Raw genomic sequence first — 24,683 nt, 5'->3', positions numbered from 1 at the left:
ACACATATAAGAAAAAATATCTTTGAGGCAACTCCTGCCAAAAAGGAGGGGAGAGGATCATTCTGAAACTGAAGCAAAGATTTCTCTTTGGATGAGAGTCTGCTATTCTCCTCATGACTGTCACATCTGTTATTAATAAATATTATTATACACTAACAGAACTTTCTCACACCCGAAACTTCATAGCAGGAAAAGCACAGATGAAACTAATAACACTAATTAGTGCCATGTTCTCTTAAGGTGTGCCACAAATAAAATTATCTATCATGCATGTGGAACATCTAGGATCTAGGATCTTTTCCACAGAAGATATTTATCAAGACATATCACAGTAGGAAAAGCTCAGATGTAAATAATCAAACTAATGATTAATGAATTCACCTCCAATACTTGTCGTCCATGTTGGCAGAAAACTGAGGGGACTGTTTCTAAAACATCATGATTGAACAGTCATGGTTTAACTTTCAAGCCAACATCTGACCATCTACAGTTCCATGACAAATGAGAAAACTCCATTTGCTGATAAAAATCACGCCCCAGTTTTTAATTGCTGTTAATAAACTGTCAAACTGAAATCTCAGGTTTTACAGACATTTTCAGCTGCCTATAATTTACCTCCCCAAACTCACATAACACATCAAAAGAATGACATTAGCTGGAGAGTTACTACACATATTATTGTTGTGCCACATTTTAGTTCTGTAAAGTTAGTCATGTACCATTCCAATGACGGTGACACATACTAACCATTTGTTTTGTCTAATGACTATTGTCATTTTGAACTCTCAGAGAGAGACTTGCTACAGGAGACACAAAATGAAAACATACGGTCAACTGTAGGTGTTGTCATGTGATACAGTAGAGCAAACACTGGAGGGCAATAGAGATTTAAGAACCATTTCTATGTCATGGCTGAAAAGGGATTCAAGGCTGACCAAATTTGTCGATGTAGTAAACAAGTACAGGAGATGTATAATGCTTTTGAGGAAAACTGCCAAAAGCTTCCTGCTTTATAACATAGGACCTATTGGGGCATTTCCAAAGGTTGACCCTGAGTTTAGTTTAGATCAATTAAAATGTTACTCTTTGTGATTTCTCCACTTGTTGAGAGAGACAGTGAGAAAGAGAGTCTGGATGGTGAGGTCCATGACAACCAGCTGTGCATCTGCAGACAGACTTCTCTTGCAGCCAAAAGTTGAGAATCTCAGCTATTTAATGAGGAAGTGTTCCCATATTTGTATGTGGAATCCACATCTCAGTCTAATTGTGGACATAAATCTGCTGCCACAGCCAGACAGGGGGCCATACTGTGCATATCCATCACGTACTGGCAGGTTCATGAAGGAATACCACTGAGTTTGAGTTTTTGGATGAAATGTTTTCTAGCAGCCTTATGGCAGGCGAGATTGTGTTAATCAGCGGTGATTCTTGCTGCCTATCATTTCTTGAAATAAGCAAGAGACAATTTTGTCCTGCCTACAAATTTAGGATGTCAAATGAATATACAGCTCAATTTAATATGAGTTGCAAAAGACAGAAAAGGTTACTTTTACTAGAGTGGCAATGAGGTTTTGGAAATGAGAATGTTTTTTCTGCTTCTGAACCAATGGGACAGGCATAAAATAGAGAAAATTGGGATACACAAGCTCAAGCAAGGACTTTGGGCACACACTCTCAGCCCTTCATTCAAATTGAAGCTCCCTCAATGTAAGCATTTTATTCCAGAATAATTTTCCAGGTACAGCAATTTTAGAGCAATGGGGAAATTGCGTGGCATTTTCTACTTGACTGTCATCATGATGAGCAAGTGGAAAAGTAAGCTTTCTATCTGACAATACACAGCAGTCTATTTTATTATTGCAATGTGTATATACTGTATTTTATTTTTATCTTTATGTACAAGATAACGCATTATTCTAGGCAGGGAAATTCATCATAAACACTGTGAGAAAACCTTTCTTTGAGCACAGTCTCACCTCAGGTCAAATAGATAATACAAATAGATGCTTAATAGACTGAGATAATGACTACAAATGTGATTTCCTGTATTTCTAAAACAACCACCCAATGCTAAATGACTCAGCTACTGTACAGCAACAAGCCAAGCACCTCAGGACAGACTAACAGTTGGCTCAGACAATAGGCCACCAGACTGTGCCCTCCATTAGTGCTGCTTCTGTGAGTCTCATGATGTGTAGAGGGCATCGTTGACCGCCATCTGCCCTGGAAGTATGGTCTGCCAGAGAACGACAATCTATGAAGTTCAGACAGAGAGAGACTTCGTTGATGAACATGCAGCTTCCATTCCAAGAATAAACTGTATTTCCACAGGTTTGTTTATGTCATTGAAGTGATATGTGTGTCCTGATGGCTTAGTGGTTTAAATGCAATGTCCCTGATTTGATTCACCCAGGGACAGTTATGAAAATATTGTGAGCCAGGGTCAGTTGTAATGAAGAAGTTTTCGGAGACTGATGAAGTCTCACATGGCATGGTTTATTGAAACTCGGCCAAGGAGGCACAGTGTCAACACATAATGTGTGAACACATGGAATGCCAACACCAAATCTGAAGAATACTTCCTGTCTGGGGATAGTTATCCTTCCTAGATGTACAGAGATTCAGGAAGTGTCCAAAATAAGGTTATTGTTAACACTGCTATTCATGTGTGAAGAGTCTGTTGGTTATTGGGTCAAATCAAGACATTTGTGTGTCATTTGCAACACTTTCTACATAGAGCCTGCCAGTCTATCTGTAATGAAACAAAATAAAGATAAGTTTGACCATGGGTTATTTGACAAATGTATAACAGTGCATCATTATTAACTCAGCTGCGTCAGTCAGTCGACCAATCAGGCAGAGAAGAGAGATAGAGAGCCATTTCGAAACTGGACCCTCCCCACTTCCACTCCGTCATGGAGTCACCTCTGGTCTGAGTGACGCTCACAGCCAATTCAAGTTCCCTAACCAATGTAGGATAAAAATACAGCAGCCACTTTAGGATGAACTTCCCTCTCCCCAGCGTAAATAGGATTTGACGTTGCTCCTGCACTTTCACTCACTGCTATCACACGCTTATCAAACAACAGTTGTATTAAGGTTCAGGATTGATGATGTGGAAAGGTGTGTGTTTTGCAATAACGAAATTGTAGCCATTTGTCATTTATTTTAAGAATGTAAATGTCCCATATTTTTTGGATGGATTTATAATAGTTCTTTAAGACACTGACTGGTCAAGCTGTTAATTCATGAAAAAGAGACATTATATTCTTTTACGATAAGGTTTATATTTTTTTGTAAGACTAGGCTATATATTTTGAACCTCTTTATCCTATATGGAAAACATTACATCCACAAATGGTCTAAAAATAAATCTCAAATACAACATTTCAAAATAGAAATCAAACATCATATTGAAGCATTATGGTCTGAGGAATAGTGAAGCAATTAAAACAGTTAAAATGTGAAAAGATTGAAACACTTTCCTTTAAACCCTTTGTTGCATGTTACTGATACTGTCATGTTCTGTTATTCTGACATTTTATATACTTATGTTTTGGCTGAAGATTTTCGTTTGAGATAATTAAGATTCAAGAAAAAATAGTTGAATTGCCTATCAGACAAGAGTCAATGTAATATTTATAGCCCATATAAAATATAACCTTTAGGGAACGTTGTTAATCTGTGTATGGTAACGTAGAAATGTTAGTGTAGTTTGATAGCAATCAACAAAACTATGTTACTGTTTAAGCTATTTAGGCAATATAAGCTATGGCTCCCAAGGAAGGGGTCTAGAACATATTTGTGTTTGATTTGTTTTAACCTTTTTTCAAATATGTGTGTTTTCTTGTGAAATATAAGTTATTTTACCGTTTTAGGCATGTAAAAACTGTTCAAATGAAACAATTTTATATTTGGTGATTATATGTTTCTTTTGCAGGTTGAAAAAAAAATTCTTCTCTATGTCTTAGGCAAATATGACACCCTGTGAATTATCAACAAACATATTAGGCTGTTTTTCTTCTTTCATGACATTTTGGAGATGGTTTCCACCATGTGGGTCCGCGAAACGGAGTCAAAAGCCAAAAATGAATTGTCTTTAGCAAATTATTGTGATGCCTTTTGGTGTTTCATTAACATGCATGTCCATTTTAATATAGAGAAAGAAAACTAATGTCAAGGTTATACATAAACTTTTATGATCAAGAACAGTGTCAAGCGGATTTCTTCTCAACACATCATCGCAGCATTATTGTTCGGACACCACAATACATTACTATATGAGTTTAGAGGTAACACGTAGGGTTGATGATCTGTGATGAACAAGGACATAAACCACCAGTGGTCAGTTCTGACCAATGGCCCTTTCAGACACAGTGACACAATTACAACATTAACTCTCTCTGTGTCTCTCTCTGTGAGTGTTGTGGCCATTTACAGTTTTCATGTCTGAATGACTAAAAGAATCATTACAATTTCCAGTTTGCCCTCTGTCCCTGATAATGACTGTGCCTTTGTTGGCTTTTAATAATTAACGTGCATCCCAGCCCCACAAGTTATTTTCTCCGTCACTGTAGGATTCTTGCTTTGCAGGATTCTTGCTTTGAAGACAAATGCCACCCTGTGTCATGTACCCTCATAACTAGAGACAGGAGAGGCTGGTGAAATTACTCTTCCTCCTCCTCCTCCTCAAACTCTGAAACTGTGCGTTTTGTTGCTGCCCCTCTTCAAACTGTCTGAATGCCATCATCCATCTCTACCTCCCACACCTCTACCTCCTCCTCATCTGTGTGTTTATCTGCGTGTGTGAGAAAGAAAGACGTCCACAAACATGCACAGACGCAGAAGCACACAATAACATTGTGCATATGACCTTTCAAATTACTAAATCCAAGTACATTCAAAACACGGGACAAGAATGTGCAAAATAATCTACACATAGGAACTGAATGAGTTGTGCCTTTTCCTTCCCTCAGCTACTGTAATGTGCACTCACAGAAGCCAAAGCACTTAATACCCATCCAGGCAGCTAGCCTAGCAGAAGGTCAGAATAACTTTTAGCAGAGTAAAGTAAAAACTTTAACCCTAAAGTAAGGTGCGCGCACACAGCGAGCCACTTATCATCTGAATTATCTCTGTTTCCTCTTCGTGAGAAACACCTGGCTACAGAATGGCAGATGCTGAATTACACAATCTCAAGTCACCCTGAGTGCCGCTGCCCACCCACCTCCATCCTCATCACCCTGGAAACTGGATGATTTTAGGATGCTCCTCTGCACAGACAGGGAGTAAAATACTGGTATGTTAGCTTAAAGCTGCAAATCTACTTTAGATTTAGAGTACTGCTATTTGGTGATTGAATTAAATGCCAATTTTATCATAATGGATTTAATAATATTTCTTTGGAAACCAACCAGTCACCACTCAACAAGCCAGAAACTGGTCATGAAATGATATTTCACTCAGTCACTCATTAGTCACAGAAGCTTTATTTGATTGGCCGTTTTCCACTTAGAACAGAGTCAATTTCATTTGAACAAAAGTTTTGGCATTTTACAACAGCAAAAGACTCTTTTCACACCAGAACATAAAGGCATTGACAACAGTTTGGACCAGGGAAGACACAAATGTCCTTACAACAACGTTTGCAAGCCTTTTAAAAGTCTGCTCATTTGTGTGGGCTCCTTCTTGTATATGTGTATGTGGTAGTAGCAGTGCAACATTTAAAAATAAATTAATATAGAGATTTGTTTTAAAGGATAAAAACATTTCCAGCTGTGATGCACTCAAATCTTAAGAACAATATGCAGAATTTAACCAATTAGATGCACAAACCTAATAGACCTTGTTGGTATACCACAAAGGTATATATGTAGAACTTTTTTGTTCATGCACAAAACTGAAAATATGAACAAGAACAAAGTATGACAGCTCAGTTAAGGTATAGGTAAAATTAATTTGGTTAAATTGTTATCAGTGACTCGCAATACTTTAAAGAAATTACAATTCAGTGGCAGTATACTATTTGAAATTACAGTATGTACAAACTTTCCACAATATAAAACATTTTAACGTGAAACCACACTGAGGTGAAAGAAGTTACTGTTTAAACTTGAACTCATTTCCACACTGAAGCAAACAATACAAAAATGACTTTCTGGCTGATACTCAGTCACTCGATCACAGGAGACTTTTAGAAATGGCACTCACAAGACACATACATTCACAAATCCAAAGAGTTGAGTTTCCTGTTCTGGTTTTACATTACCAAACTAGACAAACAGTGTCCTTACAGAATACATTCTCTGCAGAAAACGCCACGCTTATCATAAGGTGTGTGGATGTTGTAGTATGCAATTTGTTTTTTTTCCATTCATAATGCACAAAACCTTGCAATAAAAATTTGAATTATCTTTCTGGTTGCCATTTCAAAGTCCTTTCCCACCTCATATGAAGCACTGCAGGATATAGAAAGAAATGTGTGAAAACATGAACAAAATTTGAAAGCATATTAAATGTATTGCACCAGTATACATATAGCAGAAATTTCGGGGATTCAAAAACATCAAACACCAAAGAGCTACAGCTAGATCTTAACTAAACATTTATTGTACTATTTTCCAAGTGTCAAAATACTGTTGTGACATCAAGACCTTTTGATTTTGGTTGATCACCCTTTCCTGACTTGAAAAAAAAAAAACGAGTCTCTGCGTGAGTGTTAAGCAACTTTATCACCTGTTATTATGAAAGACTCAACACCGTGATACAGCTCAGGATGACTCATGTACTGTATGCTGCACTACAGCAGTAAGTATAGACACACACACAAGGTGAAAGCATTCAGCAGAGGAAACACAGACGGTGGTTAACACTCTTGTACCTGGACATACTATATTTTTATACTTTGCTATCACGACTCCGCACCCACCCCAAAATCTACTAAATTTGTCACGTTGGATTCCTAATCATTATAAATGTCTTATATCATCGACATTTACCCAGGCTGCCCTCTCACTCTCTATTTCTCTCTGGTTTTTAATGAGTGAATTAATTGTTTTCCAATGTGTATGATTAATGTCTAGGCTGCAAGCTGACTTCAGTGGAGACATAATGGGGAGAAAGCCCCTAGAGAGATCACTGCTGAAGAAACAAATGATTCACTTCTTGTCTATGTATTAGGGTAAACACGTTGTAATAGCACACTGCATCAAGCTGCTTGAGGCATCTTTTCAGAAACACCAGCAGAGATCTGACCAGGGGTGCATATTGTAAAAAAACAAAGAAACAAATAAAACCCTACTGAACAGGTTTCCCAAACAAGACATACAACTGTTATCTACGTACACCAGCCTACAATGGGAGTGGTTTACATTACATAGACTTATTTTAAAACACCCTCTGAAAAAATGGTCACTATCACTAGAATACCAAGAATGATGTTTAGCAGAAGGTTGATGTGCTGTTACCCTTGGCAAAGTGGTAAGCCTGAAAACGGTGCATTTGATCAGTGGAAAAAGCAGTTATTTTTTACAGCACAGGAAGTAAAGAAAATGAACATCTCAAAAAAAAGAACATTTCACTTTAAAAAAAAAAAGAAGATATTTCATCCCCCAAATGGGAAACAAACAAAACCTCATTCTCTTCGTGCTCCAACCAAACACCAGGGTTGTTTCTCCCAATCACAACCTCTATTCCTTTTTGCCATTTCATCTCCCAATTCACTATAGCCCTAAATAAAGTGGAAGGAGCAGTGCAACTCCTCTCCTTAAATAAATGCCAAAGAGAAAAGAGTGAGAGCACAGATCAAACCACTGGTGGTGACTGTGCTCCCTGACGCCCCCTGTGAGCTCTCAGGTGGCGTCATCGTCATCATCGTCCAGGTGATAGTTGAGGGTGATGACAGCGCTGATGAATTCTCCAAGCTCCACAAAGTCAGCGGTGATAATGTTGATGCCGCTCTCTCCGGGTCTCTGCGATCGGATCCACTGCATCATGCCCGGTAAAGCCCTAGGAGGACACATGAAAACACACACACACACACACACACACACACACACACACATTAGGGGGAGCAAGAGTGGGAGAAATAAAGTCATAAAAGATATAGAGGATAGAAGAAGGGATGATTCATGGTTAGCTGGTTTAACACAGATAGGGGCACGCTGTGATAAAAGATCTCTGTGAAGCAGCATGAGATGTCTGCATGCCAGACACCAGCTGTGAGGATGACTCTCTGAACACTTGCTGGACATGTTCATGTGAGCTGTGCACCAGGGGAGGGTGTCACTACTGCAGATGTCTCACCCTGCTTTCTGCATGGCGAAATTCTACAACTTGCCTCCTCCTCACACTTGCTTATCGTTCTGTCGAGTCCTACACTGGCGGCCTGTGTGGCAAAATGAATGGATGGAATTTTGAAGGTTGCTGACATCAAAGTAACCAAACGCCTGGTGAGAATGGCTGATGGCTGTGGAGTTACCAAATAAATAAATAATTCACGCCTGGAAAATATATGATATTGCTGCTGAGGCTTTTAACAAACTGGTGACATTAAGACATTAAGACATTAAGAGTGAAATAAAGACAAAACTGGGAAATGAGGGGGGAACAAATCCTCTACCAGAACTGAGAAGGGGAGATATAGAAAGAGAAAGGAGATGGATGAGAAGCATTGCCTCAGGTTTGCTGAAGCTTTTCAAAAAAAAAAAAAAACTTGAAAGAGGTCAGTGTCAAATGCCTGGAGATACCTGTAGAAACCAACATGCCTAAGGATTTAGTTATAAAATGCCATGATGACTCATGAGCATGTGTGAGTGTATGTGTACACATGCCCATGAATTTTTGTTGTGAGTTGTTATGGGTAAATCACGTCGGTTCAGTGGCCTCTGGTGCCCGAGGTGTTGCTATAATTGCGGTCTCACAGTGCCTGTGTATATGTTGAAAAAAACTATGTGGCACCATTCATGCTAACACTGCATCATATTCAGTAGTAGTGTTATAATGAACATGGCGCAAGAACACATAAACAGGTGTACACACCTCTCCGTGATTGTCTCTCTCAGTCCGCTCGCCACGCCCTTCATCACAGTGCTGGCCTTCGGTGTCAGAACCACCTGTGAGACAAAGAAGGTCCCCTTCCTCCTGCAGGAGACACATCAGGCATTTACAATATATTTTTGTTGTATTTTTCTTTTTTGCATGTGATCTATTTATGTAAAGCACCTTATGACATGTGATGAAGAGAAGTGCTAGACACAAATACACTTCACTTTAGAATTAATTACTTTAAGTGCCCACAAAGAAACAAAAACACTTATTCTGTCAAAAATATAGACATAATAATTTTGCATGCAAATTTCTGGTTTTGAAGAACATTTTTCCCATTACTGTCAGCAGTTTCCTTTAAATGTATGTATGAGTTTCATAAGGTATGAAAGTACTTTTACTTAACTTGTTCATTTAACCCCAGTTCCCATTCTCTTAATTGGCTATTTTGAACTAACTATAGGAAATGTCATTGAGTTCTGAACTCTAAGCAAAGTATCATCATTATGACAATAAATCAAAATCACGCTAGAATGAACCATCATGGTTAGGCTTTTGGACATTTGTAATGCTATAAAGCTTAAAACACTGGTAAATTAATATCAGCAATAAATTGAGGCAATAAAAACGTCACTCACAGATGATATATCAAGCTACATGTAACATGTACAGAGATTCTGTCCCATTATACCTCATGCATTAAGGACATAGAGTGCCCACAGTATAATAAATGTAGATGCTGACCTGCGGTCAGTGACAGACGCTTGGAGAAACTGAACCAGCTTTTCTGGGTCTGTGGTGTTGGCCCAGGGAGAGGGCATCATCTGGCCTGGCCACAGGAAGGGCACCTCCAGGGCCATGGGGTGGTGGTAGAAGACAAGCACCTGGTACTCCTTCTCCCACAGATACTGCAGAGTCACCTGGGAATGGAGGTTGTTTATATGTTCAGGGTAGCAGGAGGTTATAAGGGGAGAATTGGTGGGAGATGACAAAAGAAAAAAATGTGATGGGTGCTGTATAGTAAATATAAGAAAAGCCTCTTCTGTGCTGAGGGACAGAAAACAGGCAGCTGAGACATAGCTGGAAGCTTCTTAGTAAGCTTTATGTTTATTTGAATGGAAGCAAACAGAAATAAATAGACGAAACTGCCTGATGTAATGCATCACTCTGATTATTAAGTGGCTTTGTCTCTGATTGACCATAGAAATTGTTAGGTATGTTATTTGTGAAGATAGACAGCTTTGCTACATAAACAACCACTGTTTTATGTCTAACCTTAGTATATTGCTTGACAAGAAAACAACATAATAGTTATAACAGGGTATTCAAGAGGTAAAAAACAAAACAAACAAATATATTTCACAGAATGTCAAAGACTAAAGAGACCTGGCAGAGATTACATTCCTAGTAATTTCAATAGACACTTTTGTGCGGTTATATATGTAGTTTCTGTTTTTATTTATTTATAAAAAAGCAATATTCTTTACCTGGCTCCTGTTATTCTATAGTGTTTCACATAATTTCATATAGTTTATTGATACAAAGGGGAAATTTGTTTTTCTCTGCATTTAACTTAACCCTAATTAGGAGCATTGTGCAGCGCCCAGGTAGTAGTTATGAGTTCAGGGCCTTGCTCAAGGGCACCTTCAGCAACAGTCCATGGTGGACTCGAACTGGCAACCCTCCCGTTCCCAAGGCAAATCCCCACGGACTGAGCTAATACCACTCATGGACACAAGCAACATATGTTTTTATGGTTACATCTCAGCTGAAATATTTTTGGTGGAAAACTGTAGCTGCAATTAATTTACCTAGAGTGAACGAAAACAAATAATTAAGATTCCCTGTCAGTTGATTAAAGTCAGTTATGGTTTACATGAAGGTGGTTATAGATGAAAACAATGTTCTTGCAGCTGTACATTATGCCTTAAAATAAGCCAAATGACCACTGGAGAAGAGTGGTGCAGGGGATTTAGTTTGTTTAGGAGAGCAACTGTGATGTAAAGAGGTGACAAGGGAATAGTAGAGTAGTTTTACTCATAGACAAAGGAATGTAAAGTGGAGAGAGGAGTGAATACACGTGGAAGAAAGAACACCAGGCGTTTGTCTACTCTAAATTTAAACACCAGCCCAGATGACCCTATAGCACTGAGAAGATGTTCTTTATTTTTCAAAGAATCCACTAGTCACTATTGGTCTTTTATCCTTCATGTACACACTCACTTAAGGTTGGTGTGAGGGAGCGGTGGGAAGGTGAAATAAATAGACAGAGAAAGGCAGCAGAGAGACAAATCTGAGCACTTTTCTGCTCGACTTCTATGCAAAAGGGCAAGCCCTGAGTGAAAAAATGAACTATGATTAGGGGATGTGATAACCATCATTCTGCATCTCAAGTGATCAAAACACAGAAATCGCTCAGAGAAAACCATAATTATCAAAAGCCAATTGAACACACACACACACAAAAATGTGTTCCTGAGACATGTCCTTTCTCAATCAAGAGTTGTTAGAGGTGAGAGGCATCTGAAATAAATATGTGGGGCCAGATTCTAGGTCTGTTAATTGCTTTTAATCCTACTTGCTGTTAAGTGTCTGTAAGTCAGCAGTACCTCTTGAGCGAAGACAACTGGGCAGAGTTTTTCTCCAAACACTTCTTTTAACATGGCCACCAGTTTTTCATGGTGCAAGTTCTGCACACCATAGAAGTGGTTGAAGTCCAAGAACACGACCTCTCTGGCGTGAGCTGACAGGAAACTGCTGATCTGCTCTAGACCTTCTCTCACCTAAAAAACACAAATATGAACAATACGTGGGTTAATAACGCCTTTAATGACATAACGATGTGAAATATAGGCATGAAAACAACTCGGAGGTACTTAAAATCTCTGAAGCACCTCATATAATTAAGCTGGCAGTTGGCTCTCCACATAAATATGCTGCCACATACACAGAAATGCACAAACATCACTTAGCAACCACAAGCAGCGCAAAATATTCATCACATCAAAAAACACTACATCTCTATGCTCTATGCTGACCGTGGCACTGAAGAGCCCGTGGGCGAAGAACAGCTCGTTGTCGGGGTCACGGGGCTTGGTGGAGATGCGAAGGTCAAAGAAGCGGATCCCAGCCTCCAGTTGGCTGATGAAGTTCATAGTCTGTGTAGCTAACCACTTCCTCATTAGCTTCTTGGCCACCGTGCCAAAAACAGAAACAAAGTTTTGCACGGTCTCTGGCTGCTCGGGGCCCACTGGAGACGCCTCGTCGATGTAGAAACTGAAGGAATCATGGGAACCTGGAGAAAGCAACTGAACATGAGTGTGCATGCAGGTATTGACCACTGCATGTTTTATTTCTGTGGTGGGACACAGCTGTAAGAGTGGGGTCAGTGCTACAAAACAGCCCAGTTCCACGGCAACAACAACACAGACTGTGAATAACAGCATCCGTGGCCATAAGTTATGAACTCTGACAACTTGAAGTGTCTGTGCTCACATATACTGATCTTTTTCATCCATCACAGGCAGAACAGAGCTCCCAGAGAACAACAATGCTGTGCTTATTGTTTTATATTTTTCTTATATAGCTTTTGTTATATTTATTTTATAGCGAATTCTCAAATGCAATTGTTGGTGAATGTTTTCTACCTATTTTGTATACCTCCAGTTACTTTTTGGTGGGACTCCAAACGTCCACCCTAAAGTATTTTAGCTCTATAGTCTTCCATAGATATCTCAATTTAAGCTTGAAAGTAAATTTTTTACAAGAATACGTCATCCAACTAACTTGGTGTTTCCAAAGCTTTCACAGTGGTCTTCAGCAGATAGTAAATGGACGCTACATTTCACATTTACCCCACTCACACATATTAATACACAGAGGCTACCGTACAAGGTGCCAAGAGGATGAGACGCTGCAGGCCCAAAGCACTGGGTGTAAACAGAGTACTTAGGTTACAGGGGCTCATCAGAAACAGAAACTAATCAGTCACACACACACTCACACACCGATGGCACAGTAATTTGGGGTTCAGTATCTTGCCCAAGGACACTTTGACATGCAGACTGGAGGAGCCAGGGATCGAATCCTTCAGCCGTCCCTAATGATGGAGTTGCTCAGTTGTAATGGAGACGGTTTAGTTGTTGTTGTGACCCAAGTTTGAAACAGCAGAGCAACTCCACCTACTCCACCAAGATGTGTTTAAAAGTTGGACATTGTGTAGATAATATTGTGAAGATTGTCTCAAGTTTCACACTGCAGCATGCGTAATAAGAACCAAGTGAAACATGGCAAAATTCTTATTCATCTGCAATATAAGGGGGCTCACGTCATCTGTCTTTAAGAAACATATCTTATAGTTTCCCTGCAGTTGCAGAACTTTTGAAAAATTAATAGATATGACAGAAGTCTAATGGCACTGAATTACCTTGTCGTTGAAATGTGCTATACAGATAAACTTGCCTTGCCTATCTTCCTTCACAAGTCACCTCCCTTGCACGTACTATTTGTAATTGTAAGTATCAGATTACTCAGTGAACAGTGTTCCTAATTTAGACAATGCCAATTTTATTAAATTGCTTTTCTCATACTCCATCATACTGTATATCTTTGAATTTAAGTCTAGACTTTTTGATTAGAGTAGATGCCAGTTTGATCCTCCCCCTCTGTAAGTATGACTTTAATATCTCCTATTAATTAATCTAGTCCCCAATTACTCAATTTGCAATTTCAGACCCTTGTAGATTTTCTGAAAGCCTCACTTCTATTGCCCAGGGTTCCTTCACAGTGTATAGCGTATTTTCTTGTAGATAATATGATCCTTCATTCTGTTTCATCTTATTCATATAACCAATTGTTATATTTAGCCATACTCATGTTTCATGGATTTTAACAAAACATGACCACCTTGGTGATTCGCTCAGGATGCACTGATTAATTTCATTTCAGACCATAATCTGAAAAGTTAAGGCATATTCATTAGGTCAGATAATAACTTGCAGAGCTTTTGCACTTAGTGGCAGCTATTTCACCCTCTACTGAAAGGACACATAGCTTCACAAGCAGAATTAGATAGACCTATGACAGGGTTGCTGAACTACTGCCTACACTGAGATGTACGAGTTGTGAACAAGTTGACCTACCATCAAATTGCTAGCACACCAACTATTTCTTCCGTAGAAAGAGGTGCTGATGAAAACAGTTCTATGGATTATACTGAGTAACTGGAACTGTTTCTGGAAAGATACACGCTGTTAGATTTTTCAAATGTCATTTTTCGGTGCCTTGAGCATGACAAACATATTTTCATTCACCGCCATTGTTTTGGAGTGGTGGCAGAAATGTCAGAGATAAGATATCTCAAAATCTCAGCAGACAAAACAGAAAAAGGATTAAAATAACTGTGAGAAAGTGATACTTTTCAATATCATTCGGTTGAACTAATCCTTTAAACAAAATCTCATTCTAGTTTAACCATGTGGCTAATTTAACTGTTATTATGTGAGCTGCACAAAAATAACAGTTCTACAATCATCCCATTAGTGGCAGTAAATGTTAGATTGAGAAAGTCAGTCCATATTTTGAAGGATTCCTAGGTGACACTTTAGCATGTCTTTGCAAATGATCCATGAAGTGTGTCTGTGTGTGTTTGTGTGTGTGTGTGTGTGTGTGTGTGTGTGTGTGTGTGTATGTGTGTCTGTCTGTCTGTGCACATGTTGTGCAAAATAGGCAGACAGTAATTCTGGTATCCTACTCTCATGCACTCACTGCAATCAAGTTCTCATCCTCTTTTTGTCTCTTCATCACATAGCCTCGCTTATTCACACAAACAAATGTACACCCTCCTCTCCTCCACTAACACACACACACACACACACACACACAAACACACAGAGCCTGAATTGACCTTCAGCTAAACTCCAGTGCCAGGTCTTCGCAGTCAGCCCAGAGAATGACCATAAGCAGGGTAGACAGCTGAATCCTGGGGCAGGGCAGCAAGCATTACTACAGGCTGAACTGTACCACCAGGGTCTCAGCATTACAAATTATGACCTTAACCAGAAGCAACAGCTGGCCCTGCTGTTGTTGCGGAGAGAGAATTTTCTCTTTGAAACCAAACAACGTAATTATGTCGCAATTATTTTCATTATCCGCTAACCTACCATTCATTTTCTCCATTATTCAAGTGGTCTATAAAATGTCAGAAAATTGTGAAAAATACCCAATAGCAATTTTTTTAAAGCCCAGTGTGATGTCTGCACTTCTTTTCCCAACATATCATGACAATATATATAACAGGAATGTGCTAATTAATTGTGCAGCTAGGTCCTTAGCTATTACAGGTGTATAGGCCCTTTCAGAACCAAAGCAACATCAAAACCCATCATTTCCAATGGTCAGTGCACTCCGCTCGGGGGGCAGAGTACATTCCTGTGATGTTTATTGTCATGATTTGTTGGTGAAAGAAGTGCAGCTCATATATATTAAACTCAACAGTCCCCTGGGATCATGCAACTGACTATATCTTAGATTTTATTAAAGGCTCAACACCTGAGGAAAAATAATAAAGCTTGTCTGTGCATGGCCTTAAATATGTATGACAAAAAGCCTGTGATTACACTATACCGCAGAGAGAAACAATCTCACAGGAAAACACAGTGGCTGAAGGGCCAAATATTCCACCAAGTGTGCAGAACATCTATAAAAATCTGCAGAGAAAGCTATGCGGTGAGGTGGGAAACTACACTCCAGCACAATCAAGCTTTGCTACTTGAGCTCTGAACATGATTAATTATTGTTCATGTTATGAAAATTTTTCCCCCACTTAATGCTGTGCCATGTCTCAAGGTCAACACACTCTTTTGGAAATGACTGAAAACAAATAATCAACAACTCAGAATTGAGTCATTCCCTTTCATTCTTGTCTACAGGAAATAAAACTCCACATTCATTAGACAGTATATGATGTTTGCCTGCCATAAAGTAGGCAAAAATGTGGTATCTAAATGATGACTATAGCTATGGTGTGTGTGTGTGTCCAATTGTGTCAAAAAGTGTCTAATGTGCTGGTAAGGACCTGTATAGTGATTATGCTTTGGTTATATCTGATCATAATGATTGAAAGGGCCATAGTCCATCATTTGGAACATACTGTAAACAATACCCAGTCTGCCTACTCACATGCTGTTTGATGGCTTTAGCTTAATGGATAGTAAAAAAAATTTTTTAAATAGATTGTCAAAAAGAACACAGCGGCCAAACAGAGCTGCACTTTCTTAAGTTCATTATGGGAACTTTTCTTTCCTCACATCCACAACATAATCATATCTAATACAGACATGAAGAAGCTGATGTCGTATTGGTGGTGAAGGAGAAGGGAAAGTGGAAAGAGAGAGAGAATGAGCCAGGGCAAAAAAATAGAGACACATAAAGGCTGAAACAAGCTGGCACAATGATAACACAACAATTCACTTAATAATGATGATGATGGCGAGGATGATGAGGATGACAATGGTGGTGGGTGATGATTGTTACTTCGGAGAATTGACCTGTGTTGACTTAGTCATTCTGACTGAATGAGAGCAGACCATTGAGAGAGGACACTGGTGGTTTATGCCCTTTTTCATGACAAATTATTACTGCTCACCAGTCTTTCAACATCTATTTTAGGATGCTGAGGAGCGAAGCCACAGGGTGGAGATGAGATAAATTATACTAAAATATAGATATGAGCTCCAGACATGCTATTCTCTCTCCTCTACACTTTCCCCGCACGGACCATCTCATAATTTTAAAGTTATTCTTCAATCTTTACTCTTTCCATCTGCTTTATGCAGCCCTCTGTTGTTCTTCCTCCTGTTCAATTTGCTCCAATCTCACTTTGTCTCCTACCTTGCTACTCTTTTCCATCTTGTTCGAGTGGCACTGCGCACAAAGCACATACATTTCCAATAAAGGCTGAATTATTTGACTTTTAGAATCAAGATAAATGTCCTCCGGTGGGAAATTCAATGAACTACCAGTGTTCAGGCAAAAGCAGCCTGTGGAGAATCCATATCACACAATGAGAAAGATCCACTAAAGCAACTTGAGAAAAAGTCTGCAAATATATCGAGATGGTTTATTATGAGTTCAAATGTACCACCAGACTTCTATATACTGATGTGAAGGTTAGTATGCTTTGTAAAAACATTCTTGAAACGGAATCTCAACACTTCGCTGTCAGTTGTAAAATCCACATAATGGTAAAAGTAAATTGATGTCTGAGCAATTTTAAAGTCATTGTCTGAAGGCATCACTTGCAAATAGGCAGAATGTGCAGCGGGTCAAACACAGTGACTTTGGTCAAACTACAGTTGAGCTAAACAGAGATTTATGTGGGTTGTGACCCATAGGGGCATATTCATTACAGAAAATAGCTGTGCCATTCCTACCTCTTTACCACCCATTTGCTTCATTTCTCTAGGAGCAATATTCTCTCTCTCTCTCTCTCTCTCTCTCTTAGTTTTTCTGTCAACCAGACTATTTTCTGCTCCTTTGTTTGTTTTGAATTTCACATCCTGTTTTCAGTGGCTTTTAGCTGGATTATGTCCTGCCCTTCAAACATCTCGCTGCACTACCAGTGTTTATCCCGGCATCTGATACCATTCATCCTCCTTATTTGAGGGCTTAAGTGGTAGCAGAATGATCTAGTCAAGGAACCGATGGACAGATTTACAGCTGGAAGTCATGGATTGGCCTTTTCCTCTCCCCCGAAGGAGCTGGAAAGACTGAAGATGCCTCTTCTGCAACAGATTTGTTTTTATTGCCTGCAAGGTCATCATAACTTAATAAAATTGCCTTCACCCTTTCCCCCCAGAGTAAGGTATGCTTTTCATTTCTTACCTCTGGCTAAGCCTTAAGCAGTTACAGTCAGCCATTGAAGAGGTTAAGTATGGCTCCCTTGAGCCCTCTAGTGCAAATTTGACACTTGGGTTCCATGTGGGCATTGTAGTATCTGTGAGATAAAGTCACTTATCCCATCGAGTAGTTTGCCTGCTATGAATGAAGTCAAACAAAATGTAATTTTCCATGATAGAAAATGAATCCATAGTTTGTAAAAATGTTGGTCACTAGGAATGTGCTGATTATATCTTGTCCAAATCATCACAATAATATTATTGAGGTCATTTTTTCAACTTAATAGAAAATTAAAATAAGCCAGCAGCAACATAAAAATAAAATTTGTTCCTTTCTCAAATTTGTTTTATTACCAGCCGTATGTCAAAATGAGCTAGGCCATTTCAACAAGTAAAGTTAAAGGTGCGTTGATAAATACTTTTATATTAACAAATCACTATTTGTAATGTGAAAAGGGTAAACATATATATATATAATTATTGCATTTATAAGTGAAATGATATGTCAGGGCTAAATGTTTGTTGACTGTTTTGGAGTTCTTCTGTTCCCTATTAGTTAAAAATTGATACAGCTTTAAAAAGCCAGAAAGAAAATATGTGGATTATTTAATCACCTATTCCACTAATTCAGAGAGTAAATGTAAATATGATCATATGTTTTAACATAGTTAATTCATATAAATGACATAGACATTTAGAAATATAAATTTACATTTAGGTACTGCGCACACCTGTAGGACACAGATACATGCTCATGCCAGTCCGCACATACTCCAAATCCTAAGTCTACACACATACCAAAAATACTGAAAATCCAATTTAATTACCATGCTACTGAAATTCTGACAGCCATTCCTTTCCTAAAGCTTGTTTCATGGTGACAGAACCACAGAGAATCAGATTGACAGTATCTCTGGCAGCATACCTTTGCTTACCACCTCAGTCAGACAAACATGCAGCCAGGCAGTCTGCAGCACTCACCTAGCAGATCTAACAATAGCCACAGAGAAACAGACCACCATGCCTCCCCCCCCCAATGATCAGTTTGGAGAAAGTAAAACTGTAACTACTCCCTCCCTCTTTCCCTCCTTCTCTCCCTTTAATGACCTCCATCTTAAATCTGCTACTACTCCCTCAACCTTTCCCCAATTAGCTATAGAGCAGACCTGTCATGTAAATGGCTACACCTGACGTGTAGACTCCATGGTTCGGAGCAGTGTGAGGGCAAAGCTGCATGTGGGGCCAACACAGAGAGCTGAGTCATGTCTGAAAGCAAACATGTTCTTATCTCACGAACAAGGGGGTTCTGACCAACAGAGGACCGGCAGGATTTATGCTCATGAAAATATGCATTCTTTTTATATAATAACTGAAACAGCCACATTGCACTTGGCTGCCACACTGTCGTGAGTCACAGCATAATTAACAACTCTATAACTCTGAAACAACTCTAAATAAACAACTCACTGGCCAATAGTCACATGCCCTCTGATCAAAAAACCCAATCTAAATCTGACTGTACTCAATGACCTCTTGTCTAAAAATTGTTGTTTTTAATATATGGTTCTGGTAAAAAAAAAAAAAAAAAAAAAAAAAATTGGCCTTTTCACAGCTTCTCTCCTTTTTCTGGACACATTTCAGTGAGGTTTCACAACGCCACAGACTGTGACACATGTATTGTAGTATATTGACAGATGTATTGGTGTCTTTGGACTGGATTTGAATTCTGTTGGACCTCTCTGGTGCTTGGATTGTCAACCATGTTGTCGGTATTCAGGATCAGGCCTTGGAGTGGTTTGCTTCTTTCCTACCAGATCAATCAGTTAAGTACTGGATTCATAACTTTTTGTTTTCCTTTGCACCTATCTCTCTCTCGTGTACCACATGTTGCCATTATAGAGCCCATTTTATTCTCATGACATATGCTTCCATTGGGATCTGTTTTTAGAAATGGTAAGATTTCTTATCCTGGTTACACTGAGACTATGCAGCTGTCTATCCCCTTGAAACTCCTCTTCATTGTCTTGGGAATATAACATTTTAAATGGCTAAAGAGTTTCTTTAGCTTAACAAGAGCAAATGTCCCCACACCAGCTGTGTCCTTAGTGGTAGGTTTTCCCACCTAAGAAAATAAAACAGTTTCTGTTCATTTAGGGACCCAGAGACATGCTTTTATCTCTTTGCCTATTGATTACTGTAACTCTTTGTCTGTGGGAGTCAGTCAGTCGGCCGTGTCTCGCCTGCAGCTTTTGCAACATGCAGCAGTAAGGCTCCTCAGGAAGAGAGACCATCCTTCTTCCTGTGCTGGCTTTCCTGGTTAAATAAAGAATTGATTTTAAGTCTCTTATTTGTTTTTAAAGCACTGCATGAAAAAGCACAAGTGTAAGGGGTGGTGAAGGAGCAGTGGATAAGACACATGCCTTTGATGTGAGAGACCCGGGTTCAAATCCACTGTGAGACACCAATGTGTCCCAACATGTGTCGTGCGACCTCTGACATATATAGCAATTGTAAGTCGCTTTGGATAAAAGCATCAGCTAAATGAATAAATGTAGTGTAATGTATATATCCCCTTCTTTAGATCCTTTGACCAAAATTGCCAGTCCATTCTAAACTCCAAAATCCAAGGGTGATTGAGCATTTCCACTTGTGAAGGATTAAGTCTTTTGTGCTCACACTTTTGAGTGTAAACTACACTTTCTGTATTTTTTTATTTTTATTTTACGTAAAATAAATGTCTTCACATTAAATGTCTTCAGCTGACTAATATTTAATTGCAGGCCTTGCAATGGAAACTGATTTTTCAATGCCTCTCTGTAGAAAAAGTTACCAGTATGTTACATACATACTGTGTAGAGGGAGGTATCTTTGCTTAGATTAGCTGGCATTTCATCATTACTGTCACCATCTCAGTCCACATGACAAACTGAGGCTATATTCTTCGGTCCTTTAACCCCTATACCTTTGTTAGTGAAGATCTAAATAAAAGGGTAATAGTGCTAGCACATCCAGTATAGTAAGTAGATACTATCTGTCCTACAGTGGCTGTTGTATCTGTCAAACATCTATGCTACCTCGAGCATCGATAACATGTTACGTATAGCCATATACAGTATTTTTCTATCCTATCATTTGGCTGTGTTAGCTCATGTACCAGCTACTTCAAACATGACAAATATATGCCAGTAAAACATTGTAAAAATCTCATACCTATTAACTCTGTCACCACAAAATCTTAAAATTAATTAAATGCTAATCATACAGAAGATTATGTATACTAACGAGTACAGCTGTGCAATGCTGGCAACACAGACACAGTGGTGACAGTTAAGCTTTTTGGCAACAACAATCCACCATGCCATCACATCACCCCACATGGTAGACTACTCCAAATTGCCAAAACACTTTGGCCTGGATCAGTGAGGGTGTCAGGTGGTGAACTGTCTTGTTTTTTCCCCTGGAAAATAAATAGCACTACTGAATTACAGGCAACAGTGGGCAGATGCGGAGGATTGTACAGCAGGACATCTTTCCAACTAATAACGAGAGTGAAACTTGTGGTAGAAATAAAACAGTTGTCTCATTTGTTTCTAGACTGTCCCAGTTTTATTCCTGCTTGAACAAAGGCTTGTAATACTGCATACTAAGATGAGACAAAAGGATGTGATATGAGACACTTTTGAAAGAAATCAAACATACACCCCAACAAGAACACATGGTTGTTGCTAAATAATCTCTCATTAAATTATGTGGATTATGAAATTTATCATGACAAACCTTACACCAAATATGTGCACACATACACACAAAGTGCAAAGAATCTGAGGACGTTTCAATAATCTGTATCCAAATGAAGGATACTGAGAGCAGCTAAAATACAGGCCATGGGGCCAATATGAAGTAATGATATCTAATTAAATGGGACAGAGCATGTTCCCATGCTGCGTTGGCATGGATGAATTGTGGTGTAATGCAGCACATGTCGCGTGATTCAGCAAAATTCCAAGCATGAGGTAATACATGCTATGCTGTTTCTGTCTTTCAGTCAGTGTTTGATTAAATCTATGATGAACTGCATGTGTCTTGGCATCCTCAGAGCAGTGGTCAGTGCTGGTAACATGCCACGCCTCATTGGACATTAAGCTCAAATACATCTGTATATGAAATGCCATCATTGCACATGCCAAGCCTAAACACATCAGGTATCAACAGCAAGAGAGAAATGGATAGAGAGGGAGAGTGAGACAGAGAGAGGGAAAAGGGAAAAGGGAAAAGGGAAAAAGAGATGGGGGGGGGGGGGCACAAAGGATTAGAAATGCAAGAAAATAAAGAATGAAGGTGCTTTGTGTGGAGGTGTGATAATCACTAGGCAGCAGATATGAAATTGACTAGCCGCTAAAATGAAATTCCATCAGTTAGATCCATGGTTGGCTTTACAACCAGCATTTCGAGTTTGAATGGAGCTTAAGGAGACCGGCACACTGATTGGCTAATTGTCCAATAGCCCATTTTTCTATGGGAAGCGCTGTGATCATCTGAGTGCACAGACTGGACTGAATCCATCCCACTCCCTGTCTCTTCTCCTGTATGGCCACCACCCCAGTACAAACGCGAAAAGTCCCACACAGAAGCTGCATGGTTGATCTGTCTCTTCTGAATATTTGGAGTTGCTCGGAGGTGCCTTTATTTTAACCTGAGGTATCCTCATCGTTTGGATTATTAGATGGAGAAGCCACAAATCATCTGGGTCTTAATGATAACCTCCAGACAGTAGACCATAACAAGAGGAAGCGTCTTCACATTACATGGCACTTCTCCCGCTGCGCAACAGGTCTTGCCCTTTGTTCTGAGGAGGTACAATGAAACTAAAGCCAGATTTTAGGTTGCAGGAGTTGCACATCCTACAAAGTAAAACATCAAACTTAGCAAATCCGTATAATATTTTGAGTGTTAAAACTAATAGCCTATTTATTCACTTCTCAGAGATTCAATGCGCGCGGATGAAAAAAAACAAAACAAAAAAAGAGAGACATACTCCTCAGCCATTACACTGGGGTAACGTAAATGGACACTTACCTGGAATAGCCAGGTTAGTAAGCGGGATAGTGTGCATACTCTGCGGTAAACTTGCCATCCAGTCCGCAAACCGCATGTCGCTTCTCCCGTGAGACGAAGCCATGCTGTCGCCGTGCACAACGCTCCGTTCTCCCGGACCGGTGCCTGCGCAAACCTGGAGTCGCGCTCTCTCTCTTTCTCTCCACACACAGAGGCACACACCCACTCTGTCTCTCTCTCTCTCTCTCACACACACACACACACACCAGCGCCACCGAAAGCCAGTCCACACCCCCCGTAGGCTTACACGTCGGTGGCTGGCATTATGAAAATGCGGTTTGTTGAATGGACCGATCCAAATATATGGCAACATTCGGTGGTTAGCTTTGCAATAATGCACAGTAAAAGCGCTGCTAGGACATGGATCAGTTTTACAATCACATAACATGGACAAATTAATATAGCCTTTACAATTCTAGCTTTCAGAATTTCTCAAAACGAGGCAAAACTACCCCAAAATTCTTTTATGTAATAGAGGTTTATAACATAGAGGTCAGAACACCCACCAGTGGCTGCTTGCTATACGCATATTTTGGAACAATGCTAGATAGGTCTACCAAGGTAATTTCATAGTAGGAAGTTGTGCACTTCGAAGCCTATACATGGATATTTTGAGAATTTCAAACACTAAAAAACAGATTTAAAAAACCCTTTGAATATGATCATAGCCTGCAAAATATTCAGCCAAAAATGCACATATATGCTCAAAATAACAGAGGTTTGGTAGTGGCCTGTTAGAGATGTGCATTTTCTCATTACACACGGCTGAAAAGAATGTTACCTATAAATAAGGAGGTTGAACGCTAACTCCCAAAGGACACAGGAGCATTTCTGAGGACATGTACTTGGATGACTGAGAGCCATATGGAGGTGATTCATTATCACTGCAATTAATCAGTTAATATTGCAGTGACAATGAATAAGTGACATATTGACTGTGGTAATAATTAGCAGGATGGCCTCCTTAAAATGAGTAATTTAATAAACTAGGTCATAATTGTGAATATACAAAAAACTGCATATTTATCAAGGTGTGAACCACAATGTCATCAGTGATCACCCTTGTTCCTGGTTGGATGCTACATCAATAAATGATCAGCATTGTGAAAATAATCAAAAGGAACAATAACCATACTCAGGCCTACATGTATGGTTAAAAGCTCAAAGCAAAATTGCATCCACAGTTGTACCCCAGTCCTGCTTGCATCACACTAAAACATACGAAAACTGTTCATTAGTAGTTATGTAAAAAAGGTAAAGTAAACAGGAATCAAACTTTCAGAAATCACAAGGCTACAAGATGGGCTACTGTTAAAACATGCCGGAGCAACATGGCAATGTCTGTGTAAGAGGACCCGTGCTGTATGTAGATAGAAATGGCTCATTCTAAGATAATAAAAACATAACAGTTTATTATGTTAAGATCTTTATACACCACAGAAAACCTAGTTATGTATATTATTTTGTATTTCTGTCAATAGATCCTCTTAAATATTACACACTGGACCTTTAAGTTTGGTAAAGCTCTCACATAAGTTAAAGGAGTTTACAAACAATATTCCAGGTAGCTTGCCACCACGGCAGCCACCATGTGCAATAAATATACTTCTATTCTGCACATGTTGT

At 39.2% G+C, this 24,683-nt stretch overlaps 1 protein-coding gene across 1 annotated transcript; it reads right to left on the bottom strand.

The window, feature by feature from the left end:
- Window positions 1–5,469: 5,469 nt before the first annotated feature.
- On the bottom strand, window positions 5,470–23,203 carry plcxd3 (phosphatidylinositol-specific phospholipase C, X domain containing 3). Its single transcript, XM_038703904.1, has 6 exons — window positions 23,019–23,203; window positions 12,084–12,340; window positions 11,655–11,828; window positions 9,790–9,965; window positions 9,040–9,141; window positions 5,470–8,007 (listed from the first exon to the last, which is right to left on the bottom strand). Exons 1-6 carry the CDS (start codon window positions 23,119–23,121, stop codon window positions 7,851–7,853), a joined length of 969 nt encoding a protein of 322 aa, XP_038559832.1. The 5' UTR covers window positions 23,122–23,203; the 3' UTR covers window positions 5,470–7,850.
- Window positions 23,204–24,683: the final 1,480 nt, after the last annotated feature.

Source organism: Micropterus salmoides, unplaced genomic scaffold (genome assembly GCF_014851395.1).
Source record: "Micropterus salmoides isolate LMB-PRFRI ecotype aquatic unplaced genomic scaffold, ASM1485139v1 Ms_hic_scaffold_7, whole genome shotgun sequence".
Lineage (NCBI taxonomy): Eukaryota > Metazoa > Chordata > Actinopteri > Centrarchiformes > Centrarchidae > Micropterus > Micropterus salmoides.
Note: the sequence above shows the minus strand (reverse complement) of the source record. Positions and strands in the feature narration are given on the sequence as shown.